The sequence below is a fragment of the Miniopterus schreibersii genome, assembly GCF_964146895.1.
Source record: "Miniopterus schreibersii genome assembly, chromosome: 19".
NCBI lineage: Eukaryota > Metazoa > Chordata > Mammalia > Chiroptera > Miniopteridae > Miniopterus > Miniopterus schreibersii.
The window spans coordinates 21,135,469-21,155,649 of NC_138119.1; the positions used below are offsets into that span (position 1 = coordinate 21,135,469).

General features: G+C 49.1%; 1 protein-coding gene across 1 annotated transcript in view; it reads left to right on the forward strand.

The window, feature by feature from the left end:
- The window catches only part of CACNA1E (calcium voltage-gated channel subunit alpha1 E), a 351,537-nt gene that overhangs the window by 309,335 nt on the left and 22,021 nt on the right, over positions 1-20,181 (forward strand). The window contains exons 35-41 of the mRNA XM_081120447.1: positions 2,805-2,888; positions 3,649-3,774; positions 6,845-6,910; positions 10,541-10,632; positions 11,163-11,328; positions 14,484-14,611; positions 19,519-19,615. Of these exons, the coding sequence (XP_080976573.1) occupies positions 2,805-2,888; positions 3,649-3,774; positions 6,845-6,910; positions 10,541-10,632; positions 11,163-11,328; positions 14,484-14,611; positions 19,519-19,615 (759 nt within the window). The remainder of the gene's footprint in view (positions 1-2,804; positions 2,889-3,648; positions 3,775-6,844; positions 6,911-10,540; positions 10,633-11,162; positions 11,329-14,483; positions 14,612-19,518; positions 19,616-20,181) is intronic.

Below are 20,181 nucleotides of genomic sequence, written 5' to 3' on the forward strand. Positions count from 1 at the left end.
GGGTTTGGGAAGGGTTGGGATGAGTTTTTCTGGCATGAGTCTTTACTTTTCAGCTACTAATTATAATCGGCAAGTTCTTGCCTCTGCTCTCAAGAGCGTTAAGCAAACCTAGCCGTTGCCTCAGCGTCCTATAAACAAAATAGTCCTCTCTGCTCCCCCCACCCTGGCTTCAGCGTTTACAGTGAGACCAGTGGGATGCGGAAAAACCCACTCGACAGCTGTTTCACGCTTCCTTCGTGTGTGAGCTTCTATTCCAAATTATATATGTATCTGGCTTTCCTTGCAAGAAAACAAACTTCGCTTGTTGTTTGAATAAGGGTTTGATAATTGTGAAGGCTGATTGTGGGGTTGCTTTAGCTCTCCTCGTGGCCCTCTGAAAAGTCATTAATTTGATGGCTTGGGGAGGAGAGTTGAAGGAAACCCACTGCAGGTGGCTGTATTGTTGTTTGCCTCACTCCCTTTGGAGTGTTTTGAGACTTGAGACCTGGGGACATAAAAAGAGTGAAAAGAATACCTGGGTAATACAGTCTAGCCCCGAGCGAGTGAGCTGGGGGAGGGCAAAGTGGCACCGCCAGGAGGGGCGTTTTCCTGCACATCTCGATTACTTGCATGTGGTATTGACTCCGTCTGTGACTTCAGTCCCCAGTTACGTATCTAATTATGGTGAGTGCTGAATACATACTTACAAGCTTAACCAGATGATTGGGCCCCAAGGCCTGCCTCCTTCCACTGTCACCCCCGAATCTTCATGCACGGTCTTGAGGCATTTCCACACTTGTGAAAGGCACCGCCAGTCCCAAGTATGTCTTTACTCTGAGAGAGTGCTCTAGGTGTTCAAAATGCCCTAACATGTGCTGTGTGTCAGGTCTTCTCTGACTCTGAAATAGCCATGGCAGGAACCATCGTCATCATTATTGTTATTCATTTAAATGAGGAAACTGAAGTTCAGAAAAATTGTATAGCTTTTTGAGGATTACACAATAAAAGGCAGTAGAATCGGAAAGTGTAATGGGGATAGAAAGAGGAAGAAAGAGGGAGAGAATGAACATACAGTAGTTGTCTATTAAGTCCAAACGCTTTACATATTCATTTCAGCTTTATACCAGCTCTATTAGGTAGGCAATGGTCTTCCTTTTTGGGTGGGCTGGGGCTCAGGAAGATTGAGCGCTTTGTCCAAGGTTCCTAAAAGGCAGAGCCAGCATTCAGATCCTGGCCTGGCTGACTTGGAAGCCCACACGCCGTCCACCATAATGTACTGGTCTTTACTATACTGTGGGTTCTATACCATACTGTCGGGAAGCATCCTCACCTGGAATCCAGGCCTTCCATCCTCTGAGACCCAGCTTTGTGTTCCCTCTGCTATATGGGGGAGGCCTAAGTACTAGGCAGCTCCCCCAGGTTGGGCATAGGAGAGCCCTAAGAATGGAGGAACTCGGAGACTCCCCTTAGCTCCAGTCGTGAAGGAGTAGGTATTTGTAATGGAAAGTGAGATTGTGAGGCTGTGTGCCTCAGTTTCTCTACATACCTGGCAGGTACATGTGGCTTTGGAATCAGACAAGCCTCACTTTGCTCATTCATAAAATGAGGATAACAGTAGCTACCTTGCAGCCTCAGATAGTTGTTGTGTGTATCCAGTTAGGCAGTGTGCCCAAGGCATCTAAGGCGTCTGGTTCTGAGTAGGTGTTCATTATACGTAGCTCCTCTCTCCACACTCCTTTCCTATCTTTGTTGCCTGTCTCTCCCCACTGGGTTGCCTGTCTCTCCCCACTCTTCTTACCAACCCTGCCACTCAGTATTTTATAAACATAGGTATCACTACCTACCTATAGACTTCATGGGAGGAATAAGTGAATTGAATGAATGCCCAGGGCCTGGCCCAGTATCTGGCACACATAGCAAGGATTCACCGATGTGTCATGAGGGTGGGAGGGGGTGCCCTTCTGCAGTGCTCTGAGAGACTCTTAGGGCAAGCAGGTGACTTTGGGGAGACCCAAGTGACCTGTGTCTTTTAAGGCATATAGTTCAGAGTCTGTGTTCACCTGAGCCCTGGGAATGGGTGCATAGCCTATTCTTTCTGGTAGGCAGAGTATTACCTGAACGGTGGATTTTCTGGGTCCTTTATTTATCCTCCATCTCCTTCAACCCACTCGTTCTATTACTGCTTCCTTGTATTAATTTCATTACACCTCCTTGAAAGGTGTAACAGAGCAGAGAAAGAGGGAAAAGATTAAGTCTCTTCATCCTATTGCAAATCAGCAGTTGGTTTGAAAAGGCTCAGTGGAGTTAGAGGAGATTTTTGGCACATCTTTGATCTTTAGTCACTTAGGACATCTCTGTGACTCTTATTAATAATTGAAAGTCAGAACTGTATACTTATAGGGTCACATGATACAAGGTGGATACTTTAGAGTTATAGTTGTAGAAAACTTTGAAGTAATATTGTAAATAATTTGATTGTCTTGTAGGTGACACCAATCTCTTTTTTTTGGAGTTGTGATGTTCTTGGCCACAAATCTTCCTTACATATGAGCTTTTTAGTGACACCTTCAATAACAAGGACTTCAAATAGTGATGAAACTGCTTGCCAAATGAGAAATTCCCAAATTCGTAAAGGGGAAATAGCATTTCTGGTTAGAAATAGGAAACTGAAGCCAATGATAGAACGAACTTGTACATGAATTAACAAGTTGCAGTTCCAAGTGACAGTTATGTAATGAAAGATATCTTTTCTCCAATTTTTATTTTCTTCCTGGTTTTCTTTTCCTCTGTTATGTGATGCTCCCGTGACTGAATTCTCTTGGCAGAACTATTTCCGAGACACCTGGAATATCTTCGACTTCATCACCGTGATCGGCAGCATCACAGAAATCATCTTGACAGACAGCAAGGTGAATGGCTCATAGAGCTCATCTTTAAGCTTGGCCCTGAAGTAGCATTTAAAGAAATCCCCTGCACGTTCAGTTTATTTTAAACTCATCAAACCAAATGCGTAGCCATCTGAGTGTGGGGAGTTCACTTCCTCACTCCTGAGCTCTAGCCAGAAAATGCCAACATTGGAGGGCCCTGGATCTCATGGAAGCTTTGTTTCACTTGCATGCCTCCCATAGCAGACATCTCATAGGGTAAGTGGAATGAATAGAGAGGGTGCCAAAAGAGACCCAGTGCCCAGTGTGGTGCTAGATTCTGTAAGAGATACAAAAGAGCCACAGTATCCTTGCCCTCAAAGTTGTTAGACCTGAATCATTTCCCTAAAATTGTTCATCCTAAAGAAGACTTGGAGAGCTCATCGTAACTCTCTGAATGCTGGAGAGCCACCGTGTGCTGGAGGGACTATTAGATCTGTTCTTTTGGCGTCTAAGTGCAGCATTAGGACCACTTAAAGAAGACTAGGAGGTGGTTCTGTCTAATGCAGGGCACCCTCTGGGGTACTTCCCTACCCTTCTCCCTGGGAATGGGAGGCGGGCCTGGGAAGGCTGAGAAAGGTGGTCCTCCCTGGCCCATCAGCTGGAGACAGGTTTAAAACCAAAGACAGAATCCACATCCCAATTTTATGATCTGAATGGGGGCTAAATACGCAAATCCTAACTAGTGCTTAGATTTTCTGAATAACGATCATGTTGCTAATTCTGTTTCCTTCTGGTCCACCAGCTTGTGAACACCAGTGGCTTCAACATGAGCTTCCTGAAGCTCTTCCGCGCCGCCCGCCTCATCAAGCTGCTGCGTCAGGGCTACACCATCCGTATTCTGCTCTGGACCTTCGTTCAGTCCTTTAAGGTGAGAGGCACCAGCTCCTCCTTGCTGAGGCGGCCCTGTCGTAGCAGACGGCACAGCCAGGCATCACGGCGTCATCACATGCGTCCCTTCACCTCTGACGCTAGTCAGATGGGTGTGTGTCAGGAGGGTTAGATAAACACAGCTCAGCTCGGCCGGGCAGCGGGCACTGATGTCCACCTGCATAGATCTCATTCTAGAAAACCACCTCAACTCTGTAACTCGGTTATCTTCTCTGTCCGCTGAGGCAGGGAGTGTGTCTTAGCAGGCGTGCTTCCCTCCCCAGGACTTCCAAAGCCCTGCCGTGTAGAGAGCCAGGCACCTGTTGTCACATACTCTCTGCATTTTCAGGGGCGTGACAGTGGTTTTATTTCACGTAACAGTGCTTCAAAGGACCCCTTGAGTTCTGTTTTATAGCAAGATGAGCCACACCAGTCCCAGCATGTCCTCATCAGTGTGTTCCCTGAACCACTGAGAGCATGGCGTGCTCACGGTCACCTCTGTGCCCTGCACACCGACAGGATGCGTGGCAAGGTTAACACGGGGAGCGTCTTTGCAACGATCACATGGGCAGTAGAAAGGTGCATGTGTAATTAAATATAAGTTAAAAACCCTCTTGAATGGCAGAGACTTCCGGTAAAAGAAGTTTTCCAAACCTATTTAAATAAATAGTATAATATCATAATTAGTTATTTTTAAGGTTTTGGGGGCCTAAATGTTATTCAAATGCCTACTGTTTTCCTCTTATAAAAAACAAGTTTCTCCACGAATGTGTTTTAAAAATAAATTTGATGCTATTAAGGGGTTCAAAGATAAGAAATCACAGAATTGTCTTTTTTAATTATTTATATACAGGGTGGGCAAAAGTAGGTTTACAGCTTTTGTATGGTAAAAAAACATGCAGGCTATGATTATTACAATAACAAAGCTGCATTAACTCAAAAGAATGTCAGTGCCACTGTATTGCCCACCCTGTATTTTAATCACAAAGTGTAATGCAGAAGGCAAGCCAGCGAGTTCGCGGTTTCTTACCACTCGGAAAGGGCGTTGGTTCACCCCGCACCCTCGGCACTGATTCACTCCTGCACCCAGCGCCTGCGGGTTCGAGATGTGAGACCAGGTGTAAGGATGTTCCAGCTCCTAGGATCAACCTCGACATTTTTACCGTATTCAGAGTGATTGTTTGATGTGATAGCTCCCACAGAGGCCTTTGGAAAACCATTTTGCCAAAGCTAAATTGCAGAGGAGACATCTCAAACCTTAGCAAGAACTTGCCATACGCGTCTCAGGCGAGTCCAGATTTAAGAGTTTGAAACCAGATGCTCTTAAAGCCTTTTTCTTAAAAACCCGCCCAACAAACTACCGCTGTTCGTGAGTCTCTTAAGAACAATGTGTCAGCCTGTCATGTTATCCTGATCGCCAGTTCTCTGCAAAACTGGGTCCTGTTGAGGGCAAGGAAAAAGCATGTCAAGAATGGGTTGCCAAATGGTTGGCGGTTGGCTTGTTTCGGTGAATACACGGATACCGTGAAGACAGCAAATCTGCCCCCAGGTGACACTGATGGACAGGTGTTTCCTTTTTGGAACAGTCCTGGGGCACAGCATAGAAGTTGTTTTCCTAACACTGGCATAACAGAGGCTACCTCTGCAAATACACAGCGGGAGCCGCACAATACAAACAGCATGGCCATTGCCTGTCCCCCCCCCCCCAGCCCTGCGCTCCCCCAGTTCTCTACCACCGGCCCCTACTCAGTTCTTCCCCCTTTGCCTTTCTTTTGTGTTGGACTTTATAACGTGATAAGAAAGGCGATCAGAATGAATCTTTAGTGCTCTCCCCAAAGCTGTGGGTAGGCAGAGATGAACTAGGGACTGGAGCCATTGGCATGAAGGTAGAATGACAGGAGGTCAACACAGAAGGTGATAGAAGGAAGCCGCACCCAGGTGGCAAGAAACCTGCCTCCCTACTCTCGCCTTCCCATGGCCCCTCGAAATGTAGCCATTCTGCCCACAGATCTTGGGAGTCAGCACTTCAGTGGAGAAGGGGTTCTCCCACCGACTTCTATCCTTAATTCACATTACAAAAGTCTCCCAGGACTCTCCATTTGGTGAGATCTGCTGGTAACCCCTGCCCGCTCCTGTAGTCTAAAAGCCTGTGATTGATCTCCTGGGATCTGTGCTGTCCACGCTGAAGACAGAGTGGAGACACATAGTCGCACTGTCTTCCGGGGAGCTTCCTGGACAATAAAGAAGAGGGATTTCCATGTCAGCACCTAGATCACCGCAGAATTACAGTGCCCAGCAGCCCCCAAACCATAGGGCCCTGTGTCTGCATGCCCGTACCCCCGGGGCAGTCTCCTGCCTTATTCTCCTTCCCTGGCCCCCTCCACCCCGTGATTGAAATGTCATCCCCAAGTGGCAGTTAGCATGCACAGTGGGGAACTTTGTGCTACCTGACTTCACGGCTTGGTGGTGGCTGACACCTGAAAGGTGGTTTGGGGATTTTGCATGACACACATGGAAGTGTCAGGAGGCTAAAACTTTGGGAAAAGATGTTTTCTCAGAGGGTGAAGGAGCCTGCTAGGAACTGACAAACAGCCAAGACCCCAGCATTTGAGTTTGTTTCCAGATTCTCCTTGTGGGCTTCTCGTTGAGTGAGGGAGTGGGAAGGGGTAATGCCAGGATTGAGAGCCCTGCTGGATACTTTCTGTGTAATTTGCATCACAATTGCCCACGTTATTAGTACTCTGCATGCAAACTGGGATGAGTCCCAGGCCCAGGTAGTTTCCCCAGATCTCCCAGGAGATCTGGGCCACCCTTCTGGGTGAGGAAATACTCTTGACAGAAGGTAAATTAGGAGCCTCCCTGTGGCCAGCAGCTTCCATATCTGTCACAGCTTGTGGACATCTGCAAAGTGTGGCACCCCAAAACAGGACACCCCAGGGAACACAGCTCCCAGAGTCTCTGCATAAGTGAGCCTCAGGGCAAGACTCCCTGTGCTGCCAGTGACTGCAGGTTGTAGAGCCTGGGACCTGCCTGCCTTTGAGCTCATGGTCCTATCTCTGCTTTCCTTCCAGGCCCTCCCCTACGTCTGCCTTTTGATTGCCATGCTTTTCTTCATCTATGCCATCATTGGGATGCAGGTGAGCGGCGCATGTAGGGCCTGGTGGGGGTGATTGTGGCCCAGACTGCCTCTGGCTCACCAGCCTGAGTGTCCAGGACTGAGGGTATGTTAAAGGGGCCTGCTCCCGAGGTCTTGTTGCCATATGACCTTGGGAATTCTCCATGTCCCTGCCTCCCTGCTCAGGTTGGTCTGGCCCAGGGACTTCATTCGAGGTTGTGAGACAGTGGTGATGGACTTCCGTGGGCACAACAACAAAACCACAGCAATGTCAGCACCAGTGTTCTTGGCCAGAAGGGTCCCCATGAGGCTAAGGAGGGAGCAGGGCTCCTGCTGACCCAATACTCAGGGTCTTACATATTTGAACTAGGCCTTAAAGAAGGTCAGATGATTGTCGTTCTGTATACAGTGACACAAAATATGTCAGTAAAATGCTGAATGGCTGAGATCTACACCGTGAGACTCACCACTGGGAACAGCTTGTTGAGTTCCTGGCAGCATGCAAACCCTAGACCCAAGGGCCACAGTCCAGCTGATTCCTCTCAAAGGGCTGTGCAGCTTGCTTGTCACCACATCCTTTCCCGTTTGGGAACTGAGAAGTGGAGGTCAGGTTCCCACCCTGAGTATTCATGGAGTTGCCAGAGGCCCATTGAGCAGAAGAGGCCACAAGAGCTTTCAAAAGCAACTTTCATTTAGGGTGGGTGCGCTCCACTGAGACAAGCAGCAATAGTCCATGGACCTACCCCGCCGGCACTCAGGCTCTCGGCTTGTCTCGGGGAGACTAACTTTCTGACTTGGAGGGAAGGAGACTAAACCCCAGCACAGAACTTCAGCCAAGTGGCAGTGCCTGCAGTCAGGCAGCCTGGCCACCTTTGGACTCAGCTGTCTTCTCCATGGCACCTGCCATCTGGAGCCATTGGAGAGAGACATCTCCCAGGCTTGCTGCGTCGGCAGCCTCTCCAGAGAACCTCTGAGAGGCTCTCCCTTCTGCTCCTCCCTCTCATCTGCACATCTCAATTTTGTTCATCTTCTAACCCCATGACTGGAGAGTTTTGTTCTCCAAAAATATGAGAGAATGTCAAGTGTCAGAAAGTGTGAGACTGGGTTGAAAAGTAATGAGTTTCTCCTTCACGGAGGACATTTCAGCTAAGATTTAATGATGAAGTCCATGGTGTGTTACAAGCCGAATCCTGGGCAACTTAAAGATTGGCTTGGTGACTTCTATTAAGTCCCTTCAAACTCTCAAATCCTTGATTCTAGAATTAAAATGTCCTTGAACAGCCAAATGAAACTTGATTAAGTTCTTTTTGCTTATGCTTAAAAATAGTCGTTACCCCCTTTTTCATTTTCATCAAAATAAACTAGAATTACACCAATACTAACTGGTTATTAATACTAATGATGATGATGATGATAATGCTGTTTATCATTACTTGAATTCCTGAGTGTGCCAGACACTATGCTAAATGCATGTTCTTACCCCCTCCCTCCCTGTGTGTGTATATGCGTGTACATACACACATGAGAGCGGGGTGGAGAGGGGGAGAGAGAGATGCAAAGCTTCTAACTAGAAAGATTGCATCTCATACTGTCGTAACAGCAGAAGGATCCATACAAACAGAAAGGCGAAAAGGCAGTAGACAAAGCATGAAAGAGAAATGGCAATAAGATGTCTCTATGAGAAGGACTGTTATTCTGAATTTCCAAAGTCATCTTGGGAGAAGAGAGCTTGTCAGAGAAGTCTGAATGTAGAAGAAAGGGGTAACTTGTGGGGTATGGAAAAGCACCCTGGGGCTACAGGCCCTTAGGTAAGGCCTTCAGCCTCAGCTTCACCACTGACAGCTGTGCAAACTCAGTCAAGTCACTGAACGTCTCTGGGCTTAACACCCTCACCAGTACAGCAGAGGAGTTGGATAGAGAGCTTCACAGGTCCTTCCTAGTTCTCAAGTTCTGTGATCCCAAGTGAAAATGGATATAAGCCTATACTTCCAGTAAGTTTTCTGATGGGTCTCAGTATCTCTTCTTTCTCTTCTATACCCATTCGATATAGGAGATTTGGGTTAGTGTCAAGGACTGAGTGAAAAGCTAAAGAAAAAAAAAAAAAAGTGAAAAAACTTTAAAGACTACCTTCACAATAAATACACATTTTTGGCTTGAAAATTTTCTTGGAGTACATTGAATATAAACTTTGGTTTCTTTCACTATTACACACATACCTAATGCAACATCACAGCCTGCTTTCTAATTAGTTCATGATTGGAGAAGGTGTTTGAGAAAGTCATAATGAAGACATCTAATGATGGCTTCAGGTGGGTCATGGGGAGAAAATACACTAAGTTTAGTGTATGTGATGAATCAGGGATAAATCATGGGCTCTGAACCAGGAGGGTGAAAAGAGAGAGGAGATGCAGACACAGGCGAGGGGACCTGACGGCTTCCTCCTGGGGCATCCAGAATTAGATTTGATCGTTTGGGATTTTTTCAGTGCTGCTGTTTGTTTGGGGGGTCCTCTCCCATCCTAGCTTCCTCCTTCCCTACTTCCCCAATGCTGCCTAGCCTGCCCCCTTCATTCTCCCTGAGAGACAAGTAGTAGTGGGGTTTTGAAAAACATTAAGAACAAATTCCCAAAGCAGGTGTCAGGAGTTATATGAGCAAAATAGCTGGGGGCAGAGGTTTTTCCTCAATTGCATATTCTGAAAACTGTTAGGGGGGAATGTGTTGCATTTAGCATATATAGGCTGAAAATGGTCTCAATCGGCTGGCAAAGTGACCTGTGAAGCCTTCATTTGTACAAACAGTGACTTTCGAGAACAAACCCTGAAGTCGGAAGCTTGGGTGGGGAGGATGGTGAATGTGGAAGGGCACCCTTCTCACCCAAAGGGACCTTGGGTCGACCTTGGCTCCAGGCAGCACCATGTCTGCAGATCAAGATCTCTGGGTTTTCCCTCTTCTTTCACATGCATTTGCATGGTGACCACATTCTACGCCCAGCGACCAATGACAGATTAGTAAACTCACTCTGTAGCCAGATCTGCCCAAACCCATTTCCTTCTTCCTCTGCCAAGCATCCCGTTGGCCTGACCTTTTTCCTCCTACTGGCCTGGACTGGTTTTGTGTGTGCTCATCCCCATGGAGAGTAGCTCACAGACATATCGACCTTCTGAAATTTGACTCTCTGGGTAGGAACACACGCAAGGAAGATAGAGGTGCCCCCCTCTGCCCTAAACAGCTTGCGAACCGAAGGCAGCATCTTCCCAAGCCATGAGTCACGTCTTCTGCAGATTCAGATGCTCCCATCATTACCACCCGAGACAGGCGGCGACTCCTGTTACGGGGTGCTGTCTTTGACAGGCTGTCTGAGCACCATGGTGAGTGCCATGGTGACAGGTACCATGGAAATCAAAAGACAAAATCGGGTGGGAGGAGATACATACAGGCAGAAGATTTCAGAGATCTGTGGTCTCCTTTGTCCTCTTGCTTACCTGGCCACGAGTATGGGGTCACCAGCCTCCCGGTGTGAGCTGTCTGCTTCGGGGTGAGGCCATCAGGAAGAGCCATGCGTGTGGATTTGCCAACGCTGCATCTAATAGCCGTGCGCTGGGTGCATCCCACAGCTCAGTAATGCTCGTTGCTTTCTGTTTTTCTCCTCAAGGTATTTGGAAACATAAAACTAGATGAGGAGAGTCACATCAACCGGCACAACAATTTCCGGAGTTTCTTTGGGTCCCTCATGCTACTGTTCAGGTACCTGGACGCGGAACTGTTGTAGCCGGGCCCTCCCACTGGGGACACAGTTGGTCGTCTCTTCCACGGCCTTTGCCTTGTCGTTCCGCTTGCTCTGCTCCTAGCAGGATTACAGCGGAGTGGGGGCAGGAGGGGGATCATCTTGAACTCAGTAGCGAATTTGCAGACTGCAGCTTCGACGTGTCCTTCGGGGCTCTGAGAGGGCGAAGGCGAGGACGGTTTCTTGCAGATCAAATTCCATTTAAGGCCTGCATCCTTGGATGGCCTGGTTTCTGTGGGATCTAGAAAGTCCCACCATGGTCAGCAGAGATTCTTCGGAAGACAGAGGAGCAGTGGGTGAGGTGGCAGAACCCAGAAGAGACCTCGTTGGCACTCTCCATCTCTGGATGGAGAACACTGAGTACCATGAGTACCGAGCGGACCTGTTGGGCCTATGGCAAGAGAGAGATGGGTGAATTGGGAAGGAGGGGCAAGGAGAGGACAGGACATGCGGACCTGCTACTAATAACCAGAATGTCCTTTGGGCTCAGGAGCGCCACGGGGGAGGCCTGGCAGGAGATCATGCTGTCGTGCCTCGGGGAGAAAGGCTGTGAGCCGGACACCACGGCGCCGTCGGGGCAGAGCGAGAGCGAGCGCTGCGGCACCGACCTGGCCTACGTGTACTTTGTCTCCTTCATCTTCTTCTGCTCCTTCCTGGTGAGTAACACTGTGCTCTCGGCTTGCCACGTGGCCCATCCCAACCTGCCCCGATAGTCACGGGACGTTTCCTTTGGTGGACGGTCGCACCACGCCACAGCCCATGCTGAGAACCAGGTTTTTCTCGAGAATTCTTGGAGGCCAACGTGCTTGTCCGACTCCTGGGTGGGTGGCTGGCTAGCTGTGGTTGAGAAAAGCCTGTGCTGCTTCTCGGGAAGATCACTGGGAGAAGGGGTGATGGGTGGGGGAGAGGTCAGTGAAGAGAGCTGCAAACTTCATGGTGAATCTGTTGTAGCCCATGGTAAGTCCTTTCCCCTCTGTACATCGGATGTTTTATAAGTAAGGCAAGAACATCGCGCTCTCTGGAGACTTTTGAACTATTTGCGAAAAGGTACCTTGAAAATATAAGGTGACAGTGTTAATAAGAGTAGAATGATGACAATACATAATGTAATGGATTGCATTCTCTTTGGTGACGGTGGCTGGCTTGATAGACATGAGAGGATATGATGGCTTCAGGTCTTATTAAATATTGAGTAATATCTGTGGTGCACACCTACTTATAGAATAGTGAGAAGCCCGGGTGCCCCTGCATTCTCTCTTGGGAGAAAGCATGAATCAGCACAGCAGCATCCAGAAATCTCTACGCTGCATAATCCAGCCAGCGGAGATGAACAGGAGGATGGTTGAGGTGTTCCTGCCAAGTCAATAGCAGGGTCAGTCTGGTGTTTGTGGTCACCCTGACATCCCTCAGCTCAGCTGCGCTGCTGATCCCACTGGCTGTACAGGAATCAAAAACTAAAGGAATGCCCCTGAAAAGTGGGCAGTTTCATGGCATCACGGAGTGAATGAATCATCTCTCGTCCAGGCATTTCTGCCCCTAAAGTGATCCTCAGGGGGACTTGCGGCCTGTCCAGCTCTCAGGCGTGGGGAAGTGACTTGCGGCTAGACTGAGGGTGACCTGCAGGCAGTGCACAGAGAGTGAGCTGACTGCCACGTTAGTAGCCCACTTTGAGTTCTGGGCTTTGCTGCTATTGTAGCTTCTGTAGGGTGGGAAGGAAAAAGACTTGATGATAAGAGTATTATTTGCTTGGTGAGTGATACATGTGTTTCAGTACACTCCCTGCGGGAGGTTTTAAAATGAAAAACAAAACAGTATCTTTAGAAATATGGAAGTAGAATGTCTAATGAAAATAACTGAGAAGTAATTTCAAATGATATTAATTAGAGTTTTCAGTTGATTCATTCACCTATTCAGCACATTCATACTGAGTGGTTATTAAAAAGCTAGGCACTGGGGTAATGCTGTGAATTAAGGTCCCTCTGTCACCTCCAGTCGGAGGGTGAAAGGCATTCAGGGGTCTCAGCACTTATGGGTGGGGTGACATGGGGCGTATAGAAGAACATATAGACATCACAGTTTTATCCTGCATGATATAAATGTTTAATAATAAATATTTAAAAGAAACCAGAGATATAACTGAAAAATTAATTAGAGACTATAAAGGTACTGTTAGAACTTTGAGATGGAGGGTGCTGCATAATTCACACTAATGTTATTTTTAAAGAGGCTATATTCAGTCCGAGAGGATCTGCCTTCAAATCTCAGCCCTTCAGGGGACTGACTTTGTGACCTTGGGCAAGTCACACAGCTGCTCATTTCATTCAGTGCCCTCCCCTAGAAAGATGTACTGATGCGCCAGGAGGTGTCAGGCTGTGTGCTTGGCCCTAAGGATGCCAGTGTGTGTAGGAAGCCGAGTAGTGTTACATTGTGTATATGTACCACAGCGCTCTCACTCCAGGCTCTTCCACGGGAGCTCTTTTCTCAAACACTCCAGCCTCTGGCCCCAATACAACTGCAGCAGTCCTTGCACATTCAAGACCAACGGGGAAGAACAAGTGTTTTGCCCTGAATGTTCAAAACTATTTTACTGGCCTTGACTGGATCACCAGTCACTATGACCCAGAGGGATGGGATCCAAGGACTGGCTGAGGCCTGGGTCCCAAGTGGTGCCCCACTGAACCACACTAAGTAGGAACAGGCAAGGGGTGGGTCCTCAAAAGAGCAGAAGTACAGTCAACGGGTGCTGGGCAGCCAAGAATCAACAAGACAGTGCTGTTCACTGCGGCCAGCTAGTCCTGTCTAACCCACTTCCTTGGGCTGTGCAGTTTAGGCTGCTGGCCTGCCACTGGCTTGGTTCAGGGCATGGTGAGGCCCTCCGCACCGTGACCAAACGTTCCTTCTACACGCAGATATCCCTCGGTCTCTCTCCTAGCTTGATCTTCCGTGGTTCCTGTTGCCCACAGGCCAAACCCGGTTTTACCACCTGTGTTTATAAAACACTGTGGCTTTTTCATTCTTAAATGGTTGAGAAAAACAAAAGATAATATTTCATGACATGAAAATTACATGAAATTCAAATCCATACTCCTTTCTGTTTACACTGTAACCTGCATATGTTGCTTTCCTGGATCTTCTAAAAAAATCTGTAACATTTGTATATTTGCAAAATGTCACAGTCTTTACTAAATACTAAGAGTACTCAAGTGACAACAGCTAGTTGTCTGCTTGCTTTAAGCTGTGTGCCAGGCATGGGACTAGATCTCCTGATAGGAACTTTTTTACCCCTAACCCCCAGCACCTGGGTGTCTGTTTGGAATATGGTGAGTGGACAATAAATGTTGTTGAACAAGTAAGTAGGAGAACAGGGTCTTGGAAGCCACTTAAAGAGCCATGAATAGCTTCAAGTCGGCACACAGTGAGCCATGCAGTGGGCTCTGAGACATCTCACAAGTCCCGTTGGCTCCTTTGGTAGATCAAGGGTAGGGGAGGGGCTTGACTTCCTCTAGCCTTTGAGCACGTTGTCGCTGCTGCCCCCTCTCTGCTACAATAACAAATAAATGGAACAGATAACAAAAGCGAAAAGCCATTGTGGAGTACTCTGCAAATAGAAAGTGGCACAGAAAATATGAATAATGCTGTTCGTGCAATGAAATGTGTGGTGCAGACAATGCAGATACGATGCATTCAGCAAAATCCACAGGCTTGGGTCAGCGCCTTCAGCCTTAGGAACTTTGGAATTGTGGATGGGCCTTGAAGCCTGTTTTTCTGCTTCATGGTTCCCCTAACTCTTCTCTGCCCTCTTGCCCTTCAGATGCTCAACCTGTTCGTGGCTGTCATCATGGACAACTTTGAATACCTGACTCGGGACTCATCCATCCTGGGGCCTCACCACTTGGACGAATTTGTCCGTGTCTGGGCAGAATATGACAGAGCTGCATGGTGAGTAGGCCACTCTGCCACTCCACTGGGGCCTGCATCAGGGGCCTCCAAGTTCTAAGGAAGAGGTTGGCATTAGAGCCACCCAAATGCTTGCCTGTTACAGAAGGAGAGGGGGTTCCTCCTGGCTGTGGCCCGTTGAAGAAGCCAGGCCGTCAGCTTGGCTCTGGTATCAGAGACGTAGCTTTTTCTCTCTCCCTTTACCCGCTCTTTCCTTCTGTGACAGACTTTCCCTTTCTTTGCCAGTCTCATCACAATGTCCACACCTCAGCGTGTTTGGGTTCAATCCCCAGAGGAGCTTCCAATAATCTTTCTTCTTTTCCTGCCTAATGGTTGAATCATCAGGGGGGTTGACTAGGGTATTTCTGGGCCAATTGGACATCTGGTCACCATGGCCACTGACAGTAGTGTTTATGTCTCTCATCCCTCTCAAAAGCTACAGTTTGAGATAACTGAAATTATATAAAAAACCAAGCAAGTTGCCCTTCCAACTGATTGATCCCTTAAATGCTTGTGGTTTTATTGCACGAAACTGAGTTAAATGTCAGGAATTTGTGGCGATAACCCCCCCGTTCTCTTCCACTGTTCAGTAGTTCTCCAGTGATGCCGTGCCCTCTGGACTTAGAGTGAGGTTGGCGATGCCAGCCCATGGGCTAAATGTGGCCCAATGTCTGTTTTCCAAAATAATGTCATATTAGAACACAGCCATGTTCACTCATCTGTGGGTTGTCCTAGCCTGCTGACACACTATGAGACAGGCTTGAGTAGTTATAACAGAGACGGAATGGCTTTCAAGTTCAAAACTATTTCCTGTTTGGGCCTTTAAAGAAAAGGTTTGCTGATCCCTGCTTTAGAGTTTAGAGGCAACATTGGGCCCTCGTGGTTGAAGACAGGCGAGAGTCCTATGAGTGCTCCCTCCCCAGGCTCTTTTCTGTCCCATGTAATCTTTGCTTTAGGGTCTTACCTCACCAATCTATCCATTTTGGGGCCCCTCTGAAAACACTACAAGAAATGCTACCCTTCACAGGAATGGGCCACGTTGCTTCCACCTGGAACCCCTTCATTATCTGAGACTTTTCCTCAAATCTGTCCTTCTATGAGGCTGTGGAATTTGGGTCACTTCTTTACAGGTTAGAACTGTGAATCAGAAGTCCCATTCCCTTCAGTCACTAGTAGTGACTTAGGGAGCAGAGTTCTCCAAGTCCATTCCTGTTATGATGGCTGAGCAATGCTTTTATCTTTGGGCTTACTTCCTAGTAGATGGGCTGATTAGAAAGCACAGGATGGGGTATCAGAGGGGGATGCAGCCAGGCCTGCATCTTTCAGCAATGTGGCCTTGGACAAGGCACTTAACCACTCTGAGCTCCCTTGTCTGTAAAATGGTGATAATGATACCAACCTTGAAGGCTGGTTGTGCAGATTATATTATATCATGTGCGTAACTGTTATTATCATTCACAATAACCATATGGGAAAGTGACTGGAAAGTGTGGAAAATTGGTCTGTAAAGCATGGATTGTCATGGGATTGGGAGCCTGAGAGAGGAGACACCAGCTGCTAGCAAAGGAGTTCATTGCTCACCTAGCCTCACTCAGTTGTCCTTGGCCCTCAGAAATCCCAGCTTTCTGTGGTTTCACATTATCTTGGGACCCAAATGCCATGCACATTAAGCATGTCCCTCTCCACTCATTCCAGCTGCTGGGATGAAACAATTCCATGAGTAGTACTCATGAGATTTAGATGCATGAGCTGCGAGAGAGCAAAAAGAAAAAAAAGAGAACCTCTTCTCTGAAATTCATGGCGTTCACTTGTTCTGGTTAGAGTTTCCTTGGTCTTGTCTATAAGATAGGGGCTGGGGGCACTGACAAAGATACAATGAGCTGACGTCTTCAAAAAGAAGACTGATATAGAGACCAGTGGCCTATAGACAGCAGTCCCAACCCATCCACGTCCCAATTACAGTAAGAAAAACAAATGGTTAAATTAACCTTCTCTTAAGAGTCGAGAGACTTGGAAGTACTGATGAGCTGCTATAAGGAAGAAGAGGAGGAATCAATACCAAAATCAAGAACAGGCTAGAAAGAGTGAGGCGAGGCTGGGGCTGAGGCCTGGTCTCCACATGGCTGCTGGCAAGGACTGGTGACCAGAGGCTGAGACCCTGGCTCACACCAGGATGTGTCCAGGTTCTTGGCTGTTGCTTTCTTGTCGTGGCCCCTACGGACCAGAAGCTTTAGCCACGGAAAATGAATCAATTGTTGATCCTGTGCTTTTTACAGAAAACCAGAGCTCTGCAGCTGGCTTGTGGGGAAAGGAGTTGGTAAGATAGGTCTCGTAGTTCCTGGAATTCTGACTGGATCAGACGGAGCTGCCTGTGAGCTGGGCAGTGGTGTGGAGCGGGGGAGAGGACTGCTGTCTAAACACAGATCCAGACAGATCTGCCACAAAGAGCAGCACAGCCCTTTGCAGCTTCCCTTGTGCCAACTATGCTCCTTGCTAATTAGTCTAATGGGAAATGTGTCTCTTGCAGTCTGCAGAAAGCACAGACTTCCTCTCTGCCCGACAACTGGGGCTGTGGAACTGTTGGCCGTGACTGAGAAACAATTCTGCAGTTGTCCACTTCACAGCAGCTGCTCTTGACAGTGGTCAGAGCAGCTGCAAACTGGCAGGCTATGTTCTTTGAGGCCTAGCTCAAGCCAGGGTCCTTTTCCTGCATCTGGACAGGTGTGAGCCTGATACGTTTCTCAGGGTGCCCTTGGTCACGAGGCAGCCCCTTTGCACACTGGACAGGCCCGATTGCCTTGGGAAATTGGGAGCAGTGCAGGTCTCAAGCTGGTGCTTCCCTGGTGCTCACTGTGCTCAGTCTCTCCTGGCTCGGCTTCGCCCAGCCCCAGGAAGAAGCTGCCCTTCCTCTTCCGGCCATGCCCTCCTTGGCTAAGCTGTCATTTCTTTCCCGCCTTCTCTGAGTGTCCTATTAACCCACTTCTGCTTCCTTTTCAGTGGCAGGATCCCGTATAAGGATATGTACAAATTAGTGCGGGTCATCTCGCCGCCTTTGGGCCTGGGAGAGAACTGCCCCTACAGGGTGGCTTGCAAGGTTTGCCTCCCAGTCCCCAGCCGCGACTGGTGGTGGGGTGCCACCTGGAACCCCTCCTCTCTGTCCCGCTCCACCACCACCGCGCCACATGAGGGAACCTTCATGTTGCTTTCCTTGAGTTTAAAGAGGTCCCAACCCTCCCAGAACCAGCAGCTGTTACACGAGGGAGAAGGACACATTTGGGGGGGTGGGGGGTAGGTAGGAAAAAAAGAGCTAAGGGCTTAATAACAAAAGCCATTTCAACCTCACTTTCTTCATGTGCATGCACTCATTGGTGCGTGGACACACACTCTCACACTCTCTTCCCACACCCTGTAATCCGCACATTTAACCGGTGGGGCCTCTCCTCCCAAGAATGCAGAAATCTTTTTTAAAAAGCAGAGTGTTCTGGTTTCCCCTCACTAGAGACAGACACGCCTCCTTTTAACAACATCGCCCCATATGTAAAGTCTCCAGGTGTGATTCTAGTCACCCCACCTCTGCCCGCCCTCCACCGCCTGGACGGTTTGGCCAGAAGCGATTATAGAAGCTATAGGAAGGAGAGGAGGTGAGAAACAATGAAGAATTAGGGCAAGAGGTGAGAATAGGTAAAAGGATCGCTTTGGGGGGCGTGTGGAAGAATCTAATAGCTCAGAGGGGCTGGGAAGGTCTCAGTAGAGGACTGAAGGCTCCTCAACACATTTCTTGCCTTAGGGTTCTGCCATATACTGTCGAGGGGGCTGAGGGGGCCTGTTGGTTTGTGAAACCAAGAACATACATGTCCGGGGCATCTAGGACCTCCCTCTCCAACGCTGCCAGGCCCTGGGAACTCTAACACCCCAGTGCCTCTGCCCAGCTGCCATCCAAGGCCAAGCCTGCTAGATCAGAAAGCCTCTCGAGGTGCTACAGAGGGGAGCGCGGGCGCCCTGGGGTGTGGCACAGCCCTGCAGCTGGAAGAGGACTTAGGCCCAGGAAGGTGATGACCTGGGCAGCGGGCAGGAGCTGGCTTGGGATGGCGACACAGCGATTCCCGAACTCGGGAGGCTGAACAGCTGCCTCTGCTGAGACTCTTTAAACTTGACCCTGGTGAAACCCGCAGCCGCATGAGGGGAGGCCGGGAGGGCAGCATGGCATGCAGGGCGCTCTTTCTCCTCCTGGCTTTGTCTCCTCTGTCCCCGGCACGCCAGCGCCCTGGGACATGCTGGGGAGTCCAGAGCGCTGCTCCTCGCAGAGCCAGGTGGAAGCAACGGGCGACCTGACAGCAGCCACAGGCCACCACGTCCACGTCGCCGCTCCTGCTGCACACACGGCACAGAGGGGGATACCCGACGTCCCGTCTGTGGGTTCAGAGCGGGAGACAGGCCGGACTTCCCGGCCAGAGCCTGGAAGCCTGACCCACCGCCGGAGCGCCGTCTATCCGGTTTATACCGCTCGCTCACAGCCCCGGGAATGAAGCGAGCTTGTGTGGGATGGGGGACGATGGAGGGACGGGGAAGCGGGGATGCTAGCCCAGGAGGAGCGGACAGACGGGTCCCGCGACAGTGCGCACGTGTCAGAGGGACCACAGGTCGCCGCCAGCGTTCCCGGGGCCGTGCGGGGCTGATATAAACCCTCACCAGGATGGAGTCACCCGTATGATTTGCCTTGATTAACAGGTTTCCTATTCTTTTCCCGTTTGTCCATGTTGTTCTGTTCTCCTCTCCTGTTCTCCGTATGACTGTCCGTCTGTCTGGTTTTGGCTCTCCTGGGAATGCCTGTTCTCCCCACCTGTCTGCATTCTCCCCACTCCCTCCTGCCACCTGCCCTCCCACCCCACCCGCCGCCCCTTCATGAGCAGTGGCCGCATCCATTACACTGAGATGTATGAAATGCTGACTCTCATGTCACCACCGCTAGGCCTCGGCAAGAGATGTCCCTCCAAAGTGGCATATAAGGTAGACCACCCCTTCCTTTGTTCTGGGCTAGAGACCAACAGAAAATGGGATCCAGCTGTGGGGAGGCCAGACTGGGGGGGAGGAAGCCGGGCTCGGGAGGTGGAGGAGGGAACCAAGGTGAAAAGAAATGATGAGACCAAAGGGTCAGGAAGGTTCACGGAAGGATGCCGCCCCGAAATGACACACTGGATGGTTTGCAATACTGTTCACCGTGGGCTGTGTTACATGTTATCTGTGTTTAATGACAAGTGCGTGGCTTCTTGTGAGTGGGTTCCTAGAGGGAAGTGTTAAGTGGCGTGTTTGCTTTTAGAGGAGGCAGAGTGGTGGCCTGCAGGGAACCTACAGCACACCGGCTCTCCCAGCAGATAAAAACGGGAGCCCCTTCAATCAGATAAGCCAAGGAACTAATGCGGAAATTCCTCTTAATGTGGTTCAAGGAGAAATTTTTTATGAGAGGAAAACTTAACGAATTTCTTCCTCCATGACATAGAAAGGAAGTGAGGCCTGATTCCTTCTAGGTAGCAGAAAAAAAGAGGAGCCTGACCTCTACCCATGAGGTGTGATAC